Source organism: Tachysurus fulvidraco, chromosome 23 (assembly GCF_022655615.1).
Source record: "Tachysurus fulvidraco isolate hzauxx_2018 chromosome 23, HZAU_PFXX_2.0, whole genome shotgun sequence".
In the NCBI taxonomy this organism is placed as follows: Eukaryota; Metazoa; Chordata; class Actinopteri; order Siluriformes; family Bagridae; genus Tachysurus; species Tachysurus fulvidraco.
Genome location: NC_062540.1, coordinates 12,763,449 through 12,784,331, shown reverse-complemented (window position 1 = coordinate 12,784,331; position 20,883 = coordinate 12,763,449). Strand labels below are relative to the sequence as shown.

The window sequence follows — 20,883 nt, the reverse complement described above, 5'->3', positions numbered from 1 at the left end:
CATGAGTGCAAGCTCCTGTGTTGGAGAATTATATCGCACAAGCCACAATTGGTCGCAGGAAAATCTGGAGCCAATCGACTTGTGTTTAATCCTAACAAGTCATGGCGAATGGGAACATCCTACAAAGGAAAGCCTTGGAGTTGTACTGTGTTTTTGGTGTGTGTGTGTGTGTGTGTGTGTGTGTGTGTGTGTGTGTGTGTGTGTGTGTGTGTGTGTGTGTGTGTGTGTGTGTGTGTGTGTGTGTGTGTATGTGTGTGTGTGTGTGTGTAAAGCATTATTCAGTCTGTCTGTAAAATAGGAATGGTCGAATACCCTACTGAAGTTTTTATCAGACTCTATCACATTGTGACGTCAGGACCTTGAATAGTAATATCTGTCTTTTCTCTAACATCCACTCAGTACTGACCAGGCCAGCAGCACTCCAGTCCACTACACACAGCCACAGAGAGATTGATGTGGACCTTTTCTACGCCTCTCAACCACCGCTATGTTCTTTTTTGCTGTGAAATTCAATCACGTTAGCTAGGTTTTACTCCTCACTGCCCACCGCCCACTCACCCCCTACCAAGCCATGCTGCAGTGCCTTAGCAATCCTGGAAAGACATGTAGACCCCTAGCCACTGGCTTGTGTGTTAGATTGAGAGAAGAATTGATAGGAAGACTTGGCTGATTGATACAGGATGAGAGTAGATGGTGCTTTCCTCAGGCCAGCGTACCTCAGCTGGCTTTGATTCCCATCTCTGATGTAGAAATGTACAGAACAATCAGATTTGTCTTCCATTTACCTTCCTTCTTTTTGTCTTTGCACTCATGTGGCTCTGCACAGCCAATGAATTGAGGTATATTGAATTTTTCCACTTATACTTTGTTGATACTCAATGACGACAGATAACAGGTTCTTCCTCTCCAATCAGAGCTTTACCCCTTCATAAATGTCCTGCTTCGGATCTCTTTTTTCCTCAGAAATATTCTGAGAAATGTGAAATGTCTCTCAAGCTCAGACCTCCTTCTTAGCCATGCTGAGCATGGTATGCCGCTTGTATGAAGAGAGGGGGAATTAGAGACAGCAAAAGAGAGAAAATCCCTGCTCAAGGTGCCTTTGTCACCAGGGTCCAGACTTTGGCATTCATTTGACTTCCGTCAAGCTTCTTTTGAGGTGCTGGGGCAGTCATTCTAGCTTCTTATACAGAGATATGTACATCCTAATGCCCAAGGCTCTCTCCTCAGTATCACAAAGATCCTTCCTTACCAGAACATGTATAGTAAATGAAACCTGAGTAAGTGGGAGTGGTAGCTCTGTGTAAAGGGTTTAGCACTGGAACGGCTTATACCTGTGAAGCACTACTACACTGGTGTAGAATGGAGCAGAACAAGACACCGGATGATTAATGACCTTTTTTTCATTATGACTTGTTTCATTTAATTGAACACAAAAAACAATTACCTAGTATTAAATAAATAAATATGTAGTTTTGGGACATTTTGAACATTAAAGTTTACGGACATTTACTCACACTTTATTTTGTAAAATACTTGGTGCCGTACATTGTAAGCTGAAAATACATTCTTACATTGTATCTACACTTTTGACTACATGGTAGATGAAAAAGCACCAAGGATAAAGCAGATGCTATTATTATTACAGTTCTATTTAAAGGAATGTTGATTATACGGCGATCATTAGAACCCTCGAATAGGAATATTTGTTACCTACAGTATACTTATCTTCTCTTTTAAACTGCTGAATTCACTTTACTATGTATTTAAATATTCAACTTTCAAAATGGAAAGAAATTTAAAGATTTTAAAAACAATGGTAATGTTAATGTTAACAATGATGTACTTTAGAAATCCAATACACATCATATGTAGCAGAAACAATATATAGTCAGCATAGTTGATTATTAATTAGTAGGCACATACTGTATTATGGTGAAAATGGCAAAGTTAGAAATTCTTTTGATGTCCAGACTTGGTGGTGAGGTCAAGATATTTAGGCTGATAATTCCTAAGCACACATAATAACCATCTATTAGTTCCCTGGTGGGTTAATAACACTAATTTATGCCTCTGGAGTTGGGTGTTTCTAGGATTTAGGCTCATGCTTATTACAGGTCAATCATCCTGCATGTCCACTCAGTAGTTTAATTTAAACCTAGAATTTAACTGTTTTATTTTAAACAATGATTTATTTTAAACAATGATTTATCTTATTATTATTATTATTATTATTATTATTATTATTATTATTATTATTATTATTATTATTATTATTATTTTCCTTAAAGTCCATGATTCATTTTGTTTTGGTAGCTCAGAAATTATTTTAATGTGTCCTCATACTGTCTATTTTTTCTTCTTTTTTTACATTAAAAACACAGTATATTGCTTTAAAGACTTTGAAGACAAAATGTTTTTTTTTTGCATGCAAAGCTTCAAGAGGCTGCTAGGAAGATAAAGAGTGTGTGCACATACAGTATGTCTGCTCGAGCTCCTTGATCGATGTCTTGGCTGAAAGCATCATTCTGAAGGAGCTGTTTAAAAGGGACACCCTCTCTTTGTGTCTGATTCATCGGGAGGCTATTGTCCCTCTCTTTCAACACCATTCACAATGGCCGAGCACATTTGAAAAACAACAGTAGATTAACTGCGCTGCCAGTGTATTAAAGTCTGAAGAATGGCCCCTCAAAGGCAACGTCATTCACTCTTTTGCATACACAGCCGCAGGACCTTGTCCCCTTGCCACAGACGTTATTAGCGGCACACTATTTTTTAAATTTCTAACTTAAACCATTGAAGCTGTGAGTTTGTGTTCAATTTATTTGTACCCTTTATTTAAACATCAGTTCATTTTCATGTCATCTTTTTTCCTTGCAACCTTAAATCGTGTAACAAATAATAAAAAAAGCGATTTCACTCCTAGAATGCTGGTTTATTAAATAAATCAGTGCAGAGTGAGAAGTGCACATATGAATATGTTGGTATAGAGTTTTCTATGTGTGGCTCAATTTGTATTTTTGTTATTCCTGTTTTGTAGGTGTGGTTCAGCAATAGACGAGCCAGATGGCGCAAACAAGCTGGAGCCAATCAGCTTGCTGCATTCAACCACCTGTTACCAGGAGGTTTTCCAGCGACAGGCATGCCAACTCTGCCAACATACCAGCTCCCTGAGCCGAGCTACAGCGCTACCACACTATCCCAGGGTATGTCTCTAAAATCAACCCTGTAATACGAGGCTGGTTTGATGATTTGTGCAAGGAATGTGCTAATGATATCAATGTTTTCTGCAGATGGCAGTAGCACAGTGCACCGGCCGCAGCCTTTGCCCCCCTCCAGCATGCATCAAGGCAGCCTCTCCAGTGACAGCAGCTCCGCCTACGGCCTCTCGTCCAATCGGCACAGCTTTTCCAGCTATACTGACACTTTCATGAGCCAGTCAGCATCCAGCAACCCCATGAACACCGTCAACAATGGCCTCTCTCCACAGGTTAGTAAGGGTCATTGACCAAAGTGTGTAAATATTCCTCTCTATAGACAGATGTCAAGGAGTTTCTCAAGTGGAATTACGAGAGCTCTGTGATGATAAAGAGAGTGTGCTTTGTGTGCTGCTGTGTCTGTGCTGTGATTAAATGCGTCTCTTGGGTGTGAAAGAGATTTTTTCTAAAGAAGGAGTTGTTAGATAGGAAAAGATTTTCCCTGGTGTTTTCCCATCTAGGTGTTGTGAAGATAAGATTTCTGTTATTAATTTTCTTCTATTTTACATGCTTTCATAATTAAAAAAAAGCAATAATAATTTGCTTTGAAGGACTTTAGAGCTTGAATTTGAAACAATAGTTGATACCCTGCAGAGAACAAATCCGCTGCTGCATAATGAAAGCTGGGGAAAGAACAGCGCCATGGCTCACGGAGAAAAGGAATAATCGCTCCAGACTAATTAGTCTATTCATCTAATTGTATGCAAGTAATTTTCCGGAGTTAATATATGTTTAAGAAAGTCAAGATGCTTTAATTAAGTGTAACAAATGAATCAGTGTGGCTGAGATGAGGGCAGGCCTCTGCTGCTTGTGTAGGGTTTTCCAGGAGCTTTTGCCTCTTTATACATATGAAGCCAGTACATCATCAATAGGTTTTACCTCTATTTTATACTGAATAGCAAGATATAATTTCCGAGGCCTGCTTTGTGTTCATTTTGTTGTTGTTTTTTTCCATAAGAGGATTTTTCATGTGTTCTGCTTTGTATCCTACTTCTGCCACAAACATTATTCATTTGAAAGAAGCTCTCTGATTACGATTAATTCCTCAGTAATCAAAATTGGATTATATTGATGCTAATCACTAGTAAAAAGTAAATTATATACAATTACACACAAGCACTGGGCAGTTCTGCCCACCATTAGCAGCAAGATCTGTCTAATAAGCATAAAATAAGATTGAAATGGTGTATAAGGAAATGAAAATGAAATTCATTGCCTTATTTGTCTGCAATTACCCCCTGATTCACACATTTTATTGTCACTTGCTTAGTCCACACCATCATGATACATCTCAAAGCAGATTGGAAGGTCATATTGCTCGTGTGTTCATTGTCACTACAGATTTTTTTTCTTGTATAGTATTTAAAAGACAAAATAAATGATAAATCTGGCAGCGGTAAACATTTAATTAGTATTTCATCACTGCAGTAAATATAAACTTGTACTTCATATTTTCGCTACTGAAAACTAGTCTGATGCTAAGTATTCTTGTGATAAATGTGATGTACAAAAGTAGTAAATAAGTATTTCTGTTCAGCTTGGATTTAAGTTTTTCTGTGCTGTGAATATTACCTCCCTCCACTTTTTACCCTTTCACCCTTTTGCACATGGCACATATGGCAAGTCAATCAGGTCCTTATTGTGAGAAAAATTATGTCCTCTTTGACAGGAGTCTCATAGTTCAGCCAACCATCACACACCAACACACCTCGGTTCCTTTTAGCTTTACAGACAACATCTTTATTTTTGTATGATCTGATTTTCTACATTATTGATATTATTTACGAAACATAAAGGAAGCATCTTAAAATCATAATAAAACACAGATCTTGCCTTTGAATTTGAATTAGCATATTGTTAGCTTCTAAAGTTTTAGAATTGCAAAAGCATGTATTTACATTTACGGCATTTAGTAAACAGCCTTATCCAGAGTGACTTACAACTGGGCCTTGCTCAGGGGCCCAGCAGTGGCAGCTTGGTGGACCTGAGGTTTGAACCCAGGACCTTGCAACCTGTAGACCAACACCTTAATCACTGAGCTACCACATCCCACATGTATTGCCCTTATCATAGACAAATTATATGTTGAACAGCCCTAAAATGCCAAATAACTATAATAAGCCAAATAATATTGAAATATTTATTATTAACATTAAATAAAAAGACAAAGATGAATAAACAAGAATCATTTACAGTTCTGTTTTAGGGATGTACAGACAAATGAAAGGAATAATGAATAGTCTCTTAAAATAATCATACAATCATGATGTCTCTTAGTGATGTATTAGGCTGCACCTTGGCATCTCTGGAACTGCATTAGAGACATGAACTGCCTCCTTTACTTGTTTGGATGCTGTGAAATATCCCATTGGTATTCAGTTGGGGTCACGTTCAGGCTAGGGTCAGTGATCCCTTGTGTTCTAACCACTCTGATATCTAATCAGAATAGAGATGGTTTATTAAAGGATGGAGGTGAACTGTCAGAATAGCTTTGTATTGATTTGGAGTGTTTTTCCTTAAAGGAGACCGGAGGACCTAAAGCATGCAGGCAAAATGCTCCATTACTTAACATACTGTACATCAGATCCAACTTTATCCTTCTCCCACCATTTTTGGCCAGATGTGTATTTTTCAAGAACATGGTTAAGGATGTCTCATCTAACCATAATCACATTATCTCTGTAGGCCAGCGCTTATGGAGTTTTCATCAAATATACATTCTTATTTTGAGTGAAGGTTTTATATACTGCAGCTCTACTACTAAATCCATGTTTATGAAGCTATAAAAAGATTGCTCTTGGTGATAATCTGAATGTATCTTGCATTGACATTAACAAATGAGTAACAGCTGCTCTGCTGTTCTTCCTCACAATTCAGACTGATGCACAAGCATCACGGTTGTTGAATGTTCACCTTCAGCAACAGTTTTCAGTTGTATTTACTAGTTGATGCCATTTTATTCACTGTTTCCACTGAAACCTTTACTGCCTTTTTACTGAACAATTTCAAAGTCACAATAGATCTTTTCGGATCTTGATCCAAAATTATGGTCACCTTTATACACGCCGGAGAGCAGGTTAGGATGTTAGCTGTTTTATTGCTAGGTCCAGTAAGCATTCATTATATTTCTGCACTCATTTACTCAAGCTTCTCATTTAAATAGTCATCTGTTTGGTCTTTTTTTTCGTTTTCTGTTTATTCTTGGCAATATCTTGATAAATTAGTCCTTGTTCTTGTTCAAGTAACAAAAAGTGTCAGACCGATTTCACAACGTTTCCCCATGAAAATAGAAATGGTTTTGACACATCTGAAAGATACTTTAACGGATTAAACACTTCTCTGGACTCATGCTATTAAGTAGCTGATATCCTCATTCCTGTGGTTACTGGAACAAGGGACGTGTCTTGTTCAGACCTTCTTGCCACAGAGAACGTCCATGTTGAAACACAGATGGGCAACACTTTCTCATTGAGGTGCAGACAGACCACTTTGTTAGCGGGGTGGAATGGAGGGAAACGCCTGCTCCTTGGTAAAGAGGTGGCGGTTTGCCAGGCTGTAACCTAATCCTACTGGGCTCACTACACCAACAGGTGCATGCTATCAGCTCACACATAGCACTTAGTCTTTGCCAAGTATGCACTTTCTCACTGCATTTCTGGAAAACATGGTATGACCCACACTCTTGAATTGCTCTTAATATTTTCTTCAATACTGCCACAATATTGTTTTAAGTTTAGTCTTCAGACTAGAACTGACCACCTCTGTCAAAAAGACTGACTTGAAATTTATGGTTATGGTCTCGTTACTAAAATTTCTGTTTTATAATTTGGAGCCTCTCTGAAAGTACCCAGTGTTATTGGGTGCTAACCTTTAACCTCTTACCCAATTAGAACTTAGAATAGAAATTCAATGTTTGGTGTAATATAATATGTAAAAAGTGTGAAATGAATGCTGCAAGTCATCCACATTTTATGCAGTTAAACCTCTTGCTCTCAGAAACATTTATAGCCACCGTACAGAAAAGCAACCTGTCATATGAAAAAAAACCCCGACTGAACATACATATAGACTTGCAGTAGATGTGGAAGGAAACGAAGGATGCGGTGAAAGAGAATGTAATTTTGCAGTAGGAAGATTTGTGTTTTGGAATGAAGGAACTCTGGCTAGCATTTGATGTTGGGAAGGGAGAGTGCCTAGGCTGGGTTTCAGCGCTGGGGGATCAGAGGCAGAGCAGCGTTCACCCGCGCTGCCTTTGATCTGTATCCCCAGGCCTCGGCGCCTGAGCCGCACACACACTAGCCCAGGCCTCTCCAGTGATTCCTGACAACTGTCAGCTAGAGATAAGGGAGGGGGGACTCAAACCTTGCTCGCCTCTCCCATTAGCACTGCTGCCACTTTAAACTGGATGAATTATATTTAAGAAGCCCGCACAGGGGTTGCCAAAAATGAAACTGTTATGTGGTGGGGGTTGGGGTGTGAGGAGAAAAAGAAATATGATTGAGTTTTGGTCGTTCCTGTTGGAGCACCCTTCTTTTTTATGAGACATAGTGCACCTGTATGTGAGTTTGTCTCTATGTAGTGATGTTGTAAACTTCTCACCACAAAGCTGGCACTGTTTTTCATCAAACTAATTAAAAGGTGTAATAGATGCACATATTTACATCACTCAAGGAAAATGCTCATTAATTAAAATGTTTCTTAAATATGGATGCTGTTTCAATTTGGCAAGAATTAAAAAGTAAGCAGCTTTAGAAATAAAAGAGATGAGACCTGCTTGGAAGATGCCAAAAAAAAAAATTCAGGGAATTTAAATCATGCCCACTGGCAAAATGTTTTCTACACAAATTTATTCCCTCCCTCTCCTACACACACTAATTCTTTATATGTCTTTACTTGAACTGAGTGGAATTGTATGCATCCATGCATATATTAATCACAGATAGTAGAGTTCTCAGATCTTCCTGTGCTCCTCACTCATAGCAGAGGCATTTTAATGACACTGTGGACGTTATTAGTGGATGAAGTTTAACGGGTATGCTTGTGTCTAAATTATTGCAGTGGTAATGTTATAGCTGTAGAATAAAGGCTATGTCAGTGTATTAAGCACCTACATACAGTGTGTCGCAAGACACAGTAAGCATTCTCGTGAGAATTCTCTCGATGTCTTAATAACTCTTTTTACTTTTAGATTTGCTGATAAGAATTCTGCTGAAATAAATGACATGTGCTGGCATGTCTCCTTCGTGTCTAACATTGTATTTTGTACTCAAACACTACTCTCCTGCTACAAACTCGACTATCCTGCTACCCACCATTGTTCCCTATTAGATCATCCGTTATTATAAAAGTATTTCCACTTTTCCACTTTTTGTTTTTTAAAATATTACCTCATGGTTTGTCCTCTCACTTCCTTCTCTAGTTGCCCTTTTATTCTCTCTCTCTCTCTCTCTCTCTCTCTCTCTCTCTCTCTCTCTCTCTCTCTCTCTCTCTCTCTCTCTCTCTCTCTCTATCACTCGCTCTCTCCATCTCTTCCCAGAGAGAGTGCATTATTCCCCATGCATACTGTAGATGAAAGGCCAAAGCAGACAATAAAACCACTATTTAAATTCAAGAGTGTTTGTTGTGGGTGAGAGATATTTCCTGCACAAAGTGAGCTGTTGCATCCTGATAAATAAAAAATATATGAGAATGCAATTTATATTTATCTCATACAAGTGGCCAATATGATTTACACCAAATCCTAGGAGATGCATATTACATGTCACGTACATTAGGAAGTGACTATGAGATTCAAAGCTGTCACCTATTAAAAGGCACAGGATCACAGTTACTAATCTTCCTGAATGCTTACCTACATTTCAATGCATTCAAGTTTTTTCACACGACGGAATGCTATTTTCCATATGTACAATACTATCGAGTTAAATAAGTAATATATATTCATATGTCTATACAGTTTGCATCTTGGATACTATAAAGTTACAATAGACCGATTTCTCTTCCTAGATTTCAGTTGTCAAATTTTCCTGCTAATTACAGGAGCTCAGTAAATATTTGAATGTGTCTGAATATAACGTTAAACACACGATGAGTTAATAATGTCAAGAATGTAATATGAGGTAAAAGATGTATGCCTTTATCATCATTGTACAAATACAGTGAGAGTCAGTATGTCTGTAAATAATAATGAGAAGGTTGTATGTTTATTTTGTTGGGGTAGTTTGTGGGGTCACTGAACAGTAGGAAAGCACTTTTACAATTACAGACGTGTGCATGTCACCATGTGGAACGTTGGTTCAGTCTGTATGTGATGAGTTCGTTCCAGATACCGTTGTGACAGGCATGAATCTGTGATTGTTATTACAACCTCAAAAACCACTAACTTTTCCCTACTATCTTCTGCTGTTCTTTGTTTCAGTCTTGCTGACTGGATTTAGATGCTTTATTGCATTGCTTGTGATTTTTTTAATAATTATTTGTATATTGCTACAATAGGTTTGTATTCTACACGCTTGAGCTGTACTATCTCTCTTTTTCCACACTAAGCACTGCTGGAGTCCCCATCTGGCCTCCGCTAACTGTTCTGCTCTCGCTCCCGGTCTCCAGCTGAGAGTTATTTCACTGTTTATTTACATGTAATTATCTCTATGAGGTGCCGATATTAACACTGTCAAGAACAATTTGACCTGACATTCTTCACTGTGCCTGCTGCCTGCTGTTTATAGAAAACACCCCCCCCCGACCTCCCCCATCCAACCCACCCACCACCCACTGACTCCTGCCTCCACCTTGCGTTATTCTTCGAGCCAGTTACCGTGCCTTGCCCTCCCATCCACTCTTATGAAATCATTTTAAGCAATCGTTTAATTTAGGGGAGGCGGCTGTGCGAAGCAGACAGACCGAAGCGGCTTGGAGGTCAGAGGGGGATGTTTGTTCCTCTGCCTGAATTCATCCCACACTGCTGCAAACATATTGGAAAAAGTAATCGGATTGCAGTGCGATCTGGTGCTGCACATCAACCCAATAGGGTACATTAACCTTTGGTTAGCGAGAGCCCTCGTGGCACTTTAAGATATTTAGGGAGTGCTGTTGCTGGTAAGATGATGTTTGCAGTGTGTTCTATGCTGGGTTTAAAAGAAAAAGATGTTCATTTTAATATACTCTATCACCTGATATAAATCCTTTATTAATATGCTTACAATCTGCTACATAGCATACATAGCTGTTTAAGAAATTCATTGACAGAACATTATAAATGCCTGTAGGGAAACATGATAAAATTTTATTCTAATCGCTAGAAATTTGCAGGTTTTTGTAGAGATTTAAAATATCTAATAAAAATATCACTTTTCATCCCATGCAGTAATATAAGTCACATCTAGTTGCTATGAGTTATGCCCTCTTGTTTGGCCACCCAGTCTTTCCTCATCCATCAATCATGGATTAAGGAGTCCGTTAGTAGTCTGTGTTAGCATACAGGGTTAAAAGAGCCATATGCCCAGTATTTCCCATAGCTAACGTGTTGCTAAAAGTGACAGCTTGTTTGGCTGCATGCTAATCGTTCTCATCAGGGCCCAGCTTGTCAGTGCCCACTTTCTGTCACTGTCAATCACATACCTAATTTGAAACAATTAAAGTCTCCCTAAGCGACTCTCTCCTCTTTTCCTCCCCCTCCGCTCATTGTATTTCCTTCTTGTCTATTTCATAGACCAGCCGTTCTCCCCCTTTCCTCCTGTATCACCCCTGTTCCCCTCACAGGTTTTTTTTGGCTGATGCCCCTTTTCACTTTCAATTAATGTGCAGTGGCCCATTAATGCAATGACACACGGATAGGGGAAGAAATCATCTCTGTCATCTGATCCCTACCACAGAGGGAGAGAGAGAAATTAGAGGAAGAGAGTGGAAAGGAAATATTGACTTGGAGAAAGAGGAAAGCGAGATAGAGGATAGATTTAATAATTACCTGCAGTCATGGTTAATCAGTTAATTGAATGTATGAAAGTGTATTTACACTCTAAAATTATCACCTGATTCTTTCTTTCTTTCTTTCTTTCTTTCTTTCTTTCTTTCTTTCTTTCTTTCTTTCTTTCTTTCTTTCTTTCAAACACACATTGATTGAGTCCAATATAAGGTCAATATGGTCAGCTTAGCTGCTATGGGTCGGTAATATTATCTTGACATTTAAATCAGACTAATGCTAAGTGGAAGTTTATTAATCCACATTCCAATCTAAACATTTTCATGATGTTTGAATACTGAATGATGTTTAATGACCTCTCACAGTTTCTCAAATCAGACAGCAATTGCATCAGAATCTTAAATTTCCTGGCCAGAAATGTGTTTGTTTGCATACAGTCCTTCCAGTTGCCATAATTTGCTGATAGATGGGGGTGTTGGGATTTGCAGAAGGATTATGGGTGCTCTCTGAAATGCATCTGCCTGCTGGAGAATGGCATTATTTTCTGCTTTAATTACAGCTGCATTGCATCAGATATTCCTGCAGAAAAATGAAATGTCGCTGTGTGTGAGAGAGATGTTCTCGTGTTTGTGTCTCTCAGGAGCACAATGTGTCAGGCCTCCTAATCCGACAAATCCCATATCTTTGGGGAGGTGTGTCATTTTTTCAAATATATTTATACTGAAAATGATCATTCCACACACTCAGTAGTGAACAGCAGTCTGTGTGGGTGTGGTGTAAAGTGTCTGGATGTGGATAAAGGGAGGATAGAGCCCTGTGCTGTGGAGATAACCTTCTCACACCTTGTGTGCTGCTTAAGGCTGCTCTTTGTACAGATGACCCTTGCTTGGCTTCACAACATCATCTGAGTGAAATGTGAGCCTACTCCTACACTCCTGCAAATCCACTCTGTGTGTGTGTGCGTGCGTGTGTGTGTGTGTGTGTGTGTGTGTGTGTGTGTGTGTGTGTGTGTGTGTGTGTGTGTGTGTGTGTGTGTGTGTGTGTGTGCTGAAGAGTTAACTGAGAGAAGTCCTATCTGCTCTGCAGGCAGGCATGCCCTGGGGCAAGCACAGTCCTTCTTGAGTTTTTGTCTCCCCCTCTTCTCCCCTCAAGGCTTTTCTTCTCACTGTCTCCGTCCTCTGCCTGAGTGCAAGGAGACATAGAGCAGGTGGACAGGCCGATTGTGAGGATGCTGAGGGCCTTCTTTATTATCATTAATGCCATTGTAGCATTGAGCTCAGCAGGGTTCTTACCCACTCCTGCTACAAAGCTCCTACATAGTTAGACCATTTGTTCGTCATTTATTCAAAGTGCCCAGTTGGTGCAAACATTTGGAAACAATTTTTTTTTTTTTTATAAATTCTGCCTTAAGGAAGATAACTAATATGAGTTTTCTTTTATATATATATATATATTTTCTGCACTGCAGTTTTAAAATATTGGAATAAAGAAAGCATGTGCTTTAACATGGGAAGCTTTCCTTCCAGTTAATATTCCACTCATTTTGGAGAGAAGGAACTAATGAAACATTGTCGTATCAGTCACGTGCCATTAAGCCCGAGCCTGTCTATGTTACACATAATAAAATTCAACAAGAAGTAAACCTGCGTAAAACACTTATTTGAACAAAAATTATAATTTGACAGTTAAGGAAATTAAAATTGTGCACACCATTCATTTATCTGAAAGGATGCACATTGTATGAATTTCCAATTTTACATTTTACAAAGCTGCAGCCTTGAGTTGAATGAATTAATTATTGTTTTATTGTTATTTCTGAAGAAATCTTTCTGTAAAAGGAAAGAGAAGAGGGATGCCTGAGGCTATGTCTTTTAAACTGGATCCTGCTTGGCATTATCTACTTCTGCAGTTCTCCAAATGAAAGAGGTGGAATCCCAGCTACTGCAGAGAGAAAGAGAGAAAGAGAGAAAGAGAGAGAGAGAGAGAGAAAGAGAGAGAGAGAGAGAGAGAGAGAGAGAGAGAGAGAGAGAGAGAGAGAGAGAGAGAGAGAGACATATGTGCGCTCTAAGTTGTCATCTAGTGCTCATAGTGTTTGAGATCTCTACTGCCTGGGGATGTTTGTCATCCAGGATGATTGGCAAATGCTCCTGTTTCCTTCCACCACCATATCAGATACACAAAGGTTACACATGTGGAAAGAATATTGATTTTAACTTAGTGAAGGTAGTACAGCAGGAAGTAATAGATTATAACCTCCAGCCTGGACAAGCTTTTGACCTTGTTCACTCCCAGTACTCAAAGAATCTTATAGTCTAGACCCAAATTCTATGTATAATACTGTTTTTCTACCATAATTACATTCATTTAATATCAGAAGGTAAAATAAATTAATTCTTGTAATTATTTTAGAGATTTTTTCTGCATTAGGCAGTTTGGACTTTAGCCAAAATAAACAATAAACCTAACAGAGCCTGACTTGCTGATTCTGTTAATTTGTTTTTAAGGCTTATAGGTTTGTTTTTCAGGGTATTTGGGCAGCTTATTTATTGACTTTGCTAAATTCAGCTGGTTGGCTTTGTGCCCCATGACACGCTGGCATCATCACACTGGGCATGATGAGAAGACTGGGCTGACAGCCTCCCCCTTACCCTGTTCTGAGCCTGCTCAAAGTTGCCTGCTACCTCTTGCCATGCCGGAATATTCCCTTTGCAACTTTAATTGATGTCAATAAGGTTATGCTAAATTTGAAGATTTGAATAATTTGCCTCTCGGAAACATAATGCCATCACCGAGGTTACAGGCTGCTTAAGCGCAGGACTGAATAGAGGTGTCAGACGCCCGGTGCTCTCCCTCAGCTCTCACCCCGGCATTCTGCCCCGACACCCGTTGTGCTTCAGCCTTCGCTCATCTGATTAAAACTCCACTCCTGCCGTGAGTTTGAGAATACGCATGCTGCTGCTTTGCTATTACCCAAAATTACCCCCAATTACACCCAAATGTAGGTTTAAGGGAACACAGGGGATTATGAAGTGTCATGACTTTATTATAGTTGATATCCTGTGAAAAAAATATAAGCAACTTTAAAACTAAAATGAATTTACCTGAAGTTCATAATGGCAGTAGGATTTTTTAGTGGAATTATATATGTATTTGAAATATATGCAAACATTATTTAGAACAACAAACATACAAAATCCATTCTCAGTCATTTTCTCCCTCATCTGTTTGTTGTTCTCCCCTATGAGGTGGGTGATCAGATGAGTGGGCATGACCTTACAGCACCATGCTTAGGGTCACACTAATGTCAATGCTAGTGAAACCGAGACCCTCAATCGGTCACACACTCCTCCTTTCTCTGTGCACATATCACCTGCATAGGAACTCACTTTTTGCTTTATGTTTTTAATATAATTTATGTTGTGATGCGAGTTTTCCAAGAACCCTTGGGTGGAGGATATTAAGCTAAATTCACTTATAGTTTTAGGACTTGTATTAACCTTTCCATATGCCCACTGGTTTGCCTAGCACACAGAAGTGGCTGAGTTTTCAAAATTAGTTTATGCACTTGCAGGTTGTGTGAACCTTTAGCAAATAGCCCATGGATGTTGTCAGAGCTGTGCATGTGGGCCTGGTTTTGCTCTCTGCAGCCCTGTGAAGGGCTAATTGGTTTAGCAGGCTGGGGTCTGAGATGGCCAAAGGCCAGTGGGGCGTAGCGAGACGCAACGAGAACCTGATGTTCAGGAGGATGCTTTGTGTCAGCCTGTGGATGGGGAGCATGTGGCAGACAGAGCAGCTTCTACAAGTAGCTCTATTCTCTTTCTCTGTGTCTCTCAATGTGCACTTTCCTCCCCCCACCTCCTTCCTTTCTATCTCTCGTCTCTTCCCTTATCCATTTTTACCATTTATTCTACACATAGACCTTCTAGCCAGGTTCTCCTGACATTTTGAAAATGTGCTTGTGGTATTATTTTTCCCCTTTGGTTTGAAGCTGGGGTGATATCAGGTTAAAATTGTGATCAGTTGAACCTGTTGAATTTGATTTGTGACTAATATTAAGTTAAACCCAAATGATAGCCTGCATTCTGAGACCAATACTCCTACCTGCCATTGGTCTCCGGGGATGTTTAATGTGAGCATCTATTATTTGAAACATTTTAATCATTCATGAGGTCTGACGCTGTGGGATGACTGGAGGCCTCTGATTAAAGCCTTCCTCAGAGGTTATTATGCAGTTAGCCTGAGGTCACACAAACCTGGACTATGTCTGTTTGTCTTTCTGGTCCCTTCTTACCACTCTCCATATTACCCCTTCATGTTATTTACTCTGACAGCTGTTTTTAAGCTACTAAACACTCCCTCGGGATGCCCTGAATAGATGCTGTTGGGCCTTCACTTAACCATTTCCGATGATGAGTCCTTGTACCTTGTGTGCTTGTTGTAATACCCAGTGAATAACTAGAAATAAAGTGCTCTGTTGATTGTAAGTTACATCTGTTTCTGCAGGTTATGAGCATCCTGAGCAACCCAAGCGCCTTGGCTCCTCAGCCGCAACACGACTTCTCCATCTCACCCTTGCACAATGGACTTGAGGCTTCCAACCCTATCTCAGGAAGCTGTAGTCAACGCTCAGAGCCCATCAAGACAGCAGAAAGCCTGGCTTCATCTCAATCCTACTGCCCTCCCACCTACAGCTCCACCAGCTACAATGTGGACCCAGTTACAGCTGGCTACCAGTACAGCCAGTATGGCCAGAGTGAGTACAACACCACCCAAACCCATAATCATCAGATTTTTAGTAGTGGATGCCCCATTGACCCAGGCGGTTGCTTTTGGTTTATTAAAGACTCCTTTTGAAATATCTAATATATATTATCCTCATACAAATGCATAGCAATGTAACCAAAATGATTAAAAGCACACAGACAGAACATCCGAGGTTTTCAATCCTTTCTTAAAGGATGATCTTCTTGCACATACTCATACTCAGAGGTCAAAATTATTCTAATATAAATAAAGGTATTAAAAATTTAATTTAAAGGTTTTTGTCAAAAATGGAGTTAATATGTGTCAGAGAATACCTGTCTGATTTATAAAAATGTACTTGGAAAGATGGAGGCTTAGACGGTGCATGCTGCAGGGAGATGAGTGTGTTTCATGTGCACTCCATGACTGGGAGAGCCAGATAGAGCATGTCTTGTAGGAAAAGGTGAGGCAAAGTATATATTTGAGGCAGATTTAAAGAGCAAACCTATGATGACAGAGAGTGAAAGGGTTCCGACAAGAGAGGCGAGAAGAGAGTATAGAGTTAAATCGTTTGCGATTACTTTGCCAGCTGTCAGGCTAAGCATCTGCAGTAAGGACAGTTGGCCCACCCACAGGTATGTGCCTGCTACCGTGCACACTGCCTGCTCATGACAGGCTCAGTTCTCCGCATGCTAACACACGCTAGCGCGTGTTAAACCTCACTTACCGTCACACTGACAGATGCCTGGCAACGTCCAACATCTCTCCGCCCTACCCTGCTGCTGCTACACACCACAAAGGAAGCAGGAAAGGTGAAAATTACCTTCTCCAACAGTCAGTGATATCAAAGGACCTGCCATGCATCTGACACACCTGACAGGCCAACAGATAATACCAACATGGTAATTCAAATAAAAATGGAAGAGGGTTTTTTTTTTTATCATTAATAATGATGGCTTGTGTTTTTTCTGGTCCAGATGCCTTTGTGATTACAGATGTCATTCTGATTTAGTAATTATTGTTTATAAACTTTTTAATGGCTCAAAAAAAATACCATTTTCACTACTTTCATCTTATTTTTTTTTAATACAGGCCTTGACTGCTGCTTTTTGTGTAAAGAATTACATTAAATGTACACTCTCGCCCAGCCTTGTGCTAACTTAATAATACCCATTTTCACTTTAGCCATTGGTTAAACACTGAGGGTGTCCTGGGTAGCTATTCCATTTTAAATGGGAAGCAGGTAGAAGGGGTTAGTTTGTGTTTCCTTAGTTTTGTCCCTATGCTGTACTAGCAGAACTCTGCCCTTGGTTTGTCCTCAAAACCTTTTGCCCTATTCCCTTGCCTTTTTAAGCAGAAACAATGTTTTTAATCCTTTTAACTTGTGCATTTAAATTGAAACCGTATGAAGTTTAAGCCAGATCAATGCACCAGTTAAAGGCAGCGGGTGAATATTTTTGACCCTGCCTGGGTGTTCAGGTTAGTCCTCACACATGATCCTGATAAAGGAATGGAATCAAAGCACTTCTGCAAACCAACCCAAAGAGCCTGTGCTCTCCGATGCTGTGATACTCACACCAGGTCGGATGTATCAGGTCAACTAATGTACCTGTTAGAAATATCTCCCTTCTTTGCTTTTTTGCACTTGCTGTGGGAGTTTTTATCCAAATCCATCCATCCATCCATCCATCCATCCATCCATCCATCCATCCATCCATCCATCCATCCATTCATTCATTCATTCATTCATCCATCCATTCATTCATTCATTCATTCATTCATCCATTCATTTATACATTCATTCATTCAAATCAATCAATTATGGTAAACTCTCTATTCTGGAACAGTAAAAAAAAACAAAAAACAAGAATGGGTATAGTGCAACACTCAATCAAACTTTGTGACAGTAGTCTGACCAATAAAGCAATAGGTTTTGGGAGGTAAGAGGAAGCCGGAGAACACAGACAGTACGCCAAGCTGAGAATCAAACACTGGAAGAAATTGTGTAGTGAAGCACTCTGGGACCCATGGTGTCACCATGCTGCTCTTTAAATAACATGGGGTTGTTATTTTTTAGCAGTTTACTTAAGATAAATCGGCAAAATCTGCTTGCTTTGAAAAGGCATACACATTTTTCTGTGGTGACATTAAAAGTAATGACGATCTATATCACCACATGACTAGTATGTTCAGATCTGATGCTAGATGATGGAGTGTGGAACACAGAATGCAGAGATGACAGAAATAATAAGTGATGCACAGAGGAAAACCAGGTATGACAGGAGTGAAAGACAGCAGGGAACAGGTGGCTCATTTATTTCCTCAAACAGCCTTCAGCTGCATATTAGTAGCCAAGAGATGCTCTGAATAATTGCTAGATAGTAGGACTCAAGTTCATCTCAAATGCACCTTATGGAACAGAATTTGTATCCTAAAGTCATTTTTGTTATTCTGTTTTTTCCTGCAGCTGCTGTAGACTACCTGGCCAAGAACGTCAGCTTGTCCACACAAAGGAGGATGAAACTTGGGGAGCACTCAGCCGTCTTGGGACTGCTACAAGTGGAGACAGGCCAAGCTTATTGACAAACTAGTCCTGTGGAACATCACTTCTCTCTTTCACCAGCATCCTTCCATCCACTGTGCTGTGCGAGAGAAAAGAGAAGTAGCAAAATTCAAAGACAGCCTTAGATCCCTAACCTATGGCTGAGTGAATACAAAAGCCATTTAATAAACAGACACTATAGTGCCGCTTCTCGACTCTCTTCCTCATCCATCCCATTTCTCGTCCTCCAGTGATCATTTCCACAAAGAGACTCTTTCAGGATTCTGGAGGAGAAAGCAAGCATCACAGCAGGCAATGTTAACACACAGGCCACGGTCCCATTCAGACATGGTTTGGACCAAGTTAATGTATAATAGGATTTAAAATGATGGTATTACATTTATATTTGATATAATGATTGTGGTTGTTTCTATTACTGTTGCAGTTATTATTGTTAGAATGTTTTGTTTACATCTTATATTTGTCTTTTTTGGTTTCTCAGCCAGTTTCCTATACACAGAGAGGCGGGTGGCAGTTCAAGTTGCCCGCAGTGCAGGTTATGTGACCTTTTAATCTGAGTTTGACTCTCAGAGAGATTTGGACCTGTCAGTGGGGTGTCTGGCTCAGCAGAGTATTCTGGGTGGGTCTGGCCAATAAGGACACCTAGAGTTTCCAATCCTTGCCCCTTTGTTCCCACATGGATTATCCACTGGGAAAAACTACAACAGTTGGAAATGAAAACAGTCCTAAAGCGACCCCTTGATCTACACCATGGGCAAGTTTTAGAGAGAGACAGTTATCAGTATTATTTGTGATATTTCCTGAAGAGAAAAGATAACTCGGCATTCCTGAAATATCACACCAAGTTTATTAGTGAAAAGGCTAATTTGATTGAACTATTACCACTATGATATTCCAGTCACTATGGTTCCTTTCTTTTTTGGTACTACATTTCAGAACATTCCTTAATTATGTCATGGGACCTTCACAGTGTATTACTTAGCATTCCACATACGTCTTGCACTTTTCTTTCTTTTTCTTGTATGCAGTCTTGATACTTCACAAATGAAATGATTACCTCACGATTTTCTTTTAAAATGCTGTCATAAATGTAAAATAGCCTTTGCTGGGGCATTCTAGTGGTGCGTATTCCAATTAAAAACAAATATTTTGAGCTAAAATAATGTCATAGCACTTGCTGATAATTGGTCCCTGTAAAGTGTGGGTGGAGCGACTAGACGTTAATAATGCATACGTTTTAATATAATGCATTCTGTTTCCCTTCTTTAGATAAATTTCTTCTTTCGACTGCATCAAGTATGTAATGTAAAGAATGTAAAGAAAGCAATTTTGCTTTATATAAATAATTAGTGGTTTGAATTTACTGTGCCCATCATCTCTTCTTAATGGAGTGTCTTATTCATCACAAATCATTCCATTAACAAAAAGACCTCTAAATACATGATGAGCCAAGAATAATGTTCATCTGCTGTCCAGGACCTATGTCATTTCTCTCTTGTTTGGCATCCCATTTCACATTTTTGGGTGTATAGATATATCATTCAATCTGAACATCATAATGAGGTTAAATGATGGTGGTGGTTTCCTAGAACCATTTTAACAGGAGTCAGAAATTGAGAATAGATGGCAGGACAAACAGAAATCAAGATACTGTACACTCACTCAGGCACGTGACCATGTGCCCCCAAGGACTGATAACATTTCATTTAACACTTCACATATTTTGTTAAGAAAAAAATACAAAAATAAATAAAATATCAAGAAGGAGTGTAAAAAGTTTTTAGTGTGTAGTATTCATTTCTAACACAGTCTACCTTTTGGATATTTAAAGCACTATTTGAGTTCCAAAATGATCTCCTAGCTTCAGTTTTTCCCCTATCACATTCCTATATAGGTCTTTCTTCAGCAACTGTAATTTGCTTTACCTTTCTGTTCAGCATGTATGTATATTATCATGGCATAATTTATTCTGCTGTATGAAACAATAGCATAATAAGAACTTGTATTGGTTTTCCTACATTCAGCCTGTTGGTGTCTTTACTGTAGCACTGTTATTGATTAAAGTTTTGAAACCTGGATGACAATTCTTTGTGAATTCTTTTGCAATCATGTGGCTCTCATTAGCCAAAAATACATAAGCCATAGTTTAAAAAAAAGGGCAATTTTCCATACTAAAATATCATTACATATTTTTCTGAGCACATGCAGAGCTGATACAGCCTACATACATGTTTTAATCACTGATGTTTCTATTCAGTCATTTTTAAGGGGTGAAATATTTATTGGCATGTATCATACATACATACTGCCGTTTGATCTCGCTACAAACAGCAGTTATGTTTTAATCCCCTTTTCCACAATGCAGTGTTTTTCAGCGTATTTGAAGTCAAGTGCATCTTGACAGT

General features: G+C 39.2%; 1 protein-coding gene across 3 annotated transcripts in view; it reads left to right on the top strand.

Annotated features, from left to right (window-relative positions):
• pax7b (paired box 7b) overlaps positions 1-20,549 on the top strand; it is a 42,888-nt gene extending 22,339 nt beyond the window's left edge. For 2 of the 3 annotated variants that reach the window (XM_027170274.2, XM_027170273.2), the window contains exons 6-9: positions 3,038-3,203; positions 3,291-3,487; positions 15,676-15,925; positions 18,383-20,547. In XM_027170274.2, the coding sequence (XP_027026075.1) occupies positions 3,038-3,203; positions 3,291-3,487; positions 15,676-15,925; positions 18,383-18,498 (729 nt within the window). In that variant the 3' untranslated portion in view covers positions 18,499-20,547. Of the gene's footprint in view, positions 1-3,037; positions 3,204-3,290; positions 3,488-15,675; positions 15,926-16,504; positions 16,551-18,382 lie in introns of all 3 variants that reach the window. The other variant, XM_047807623.1, reaches the window with a different exon arrangement.
• Positions 20,550-20,883: the final 334 nt, after the last annotated feature.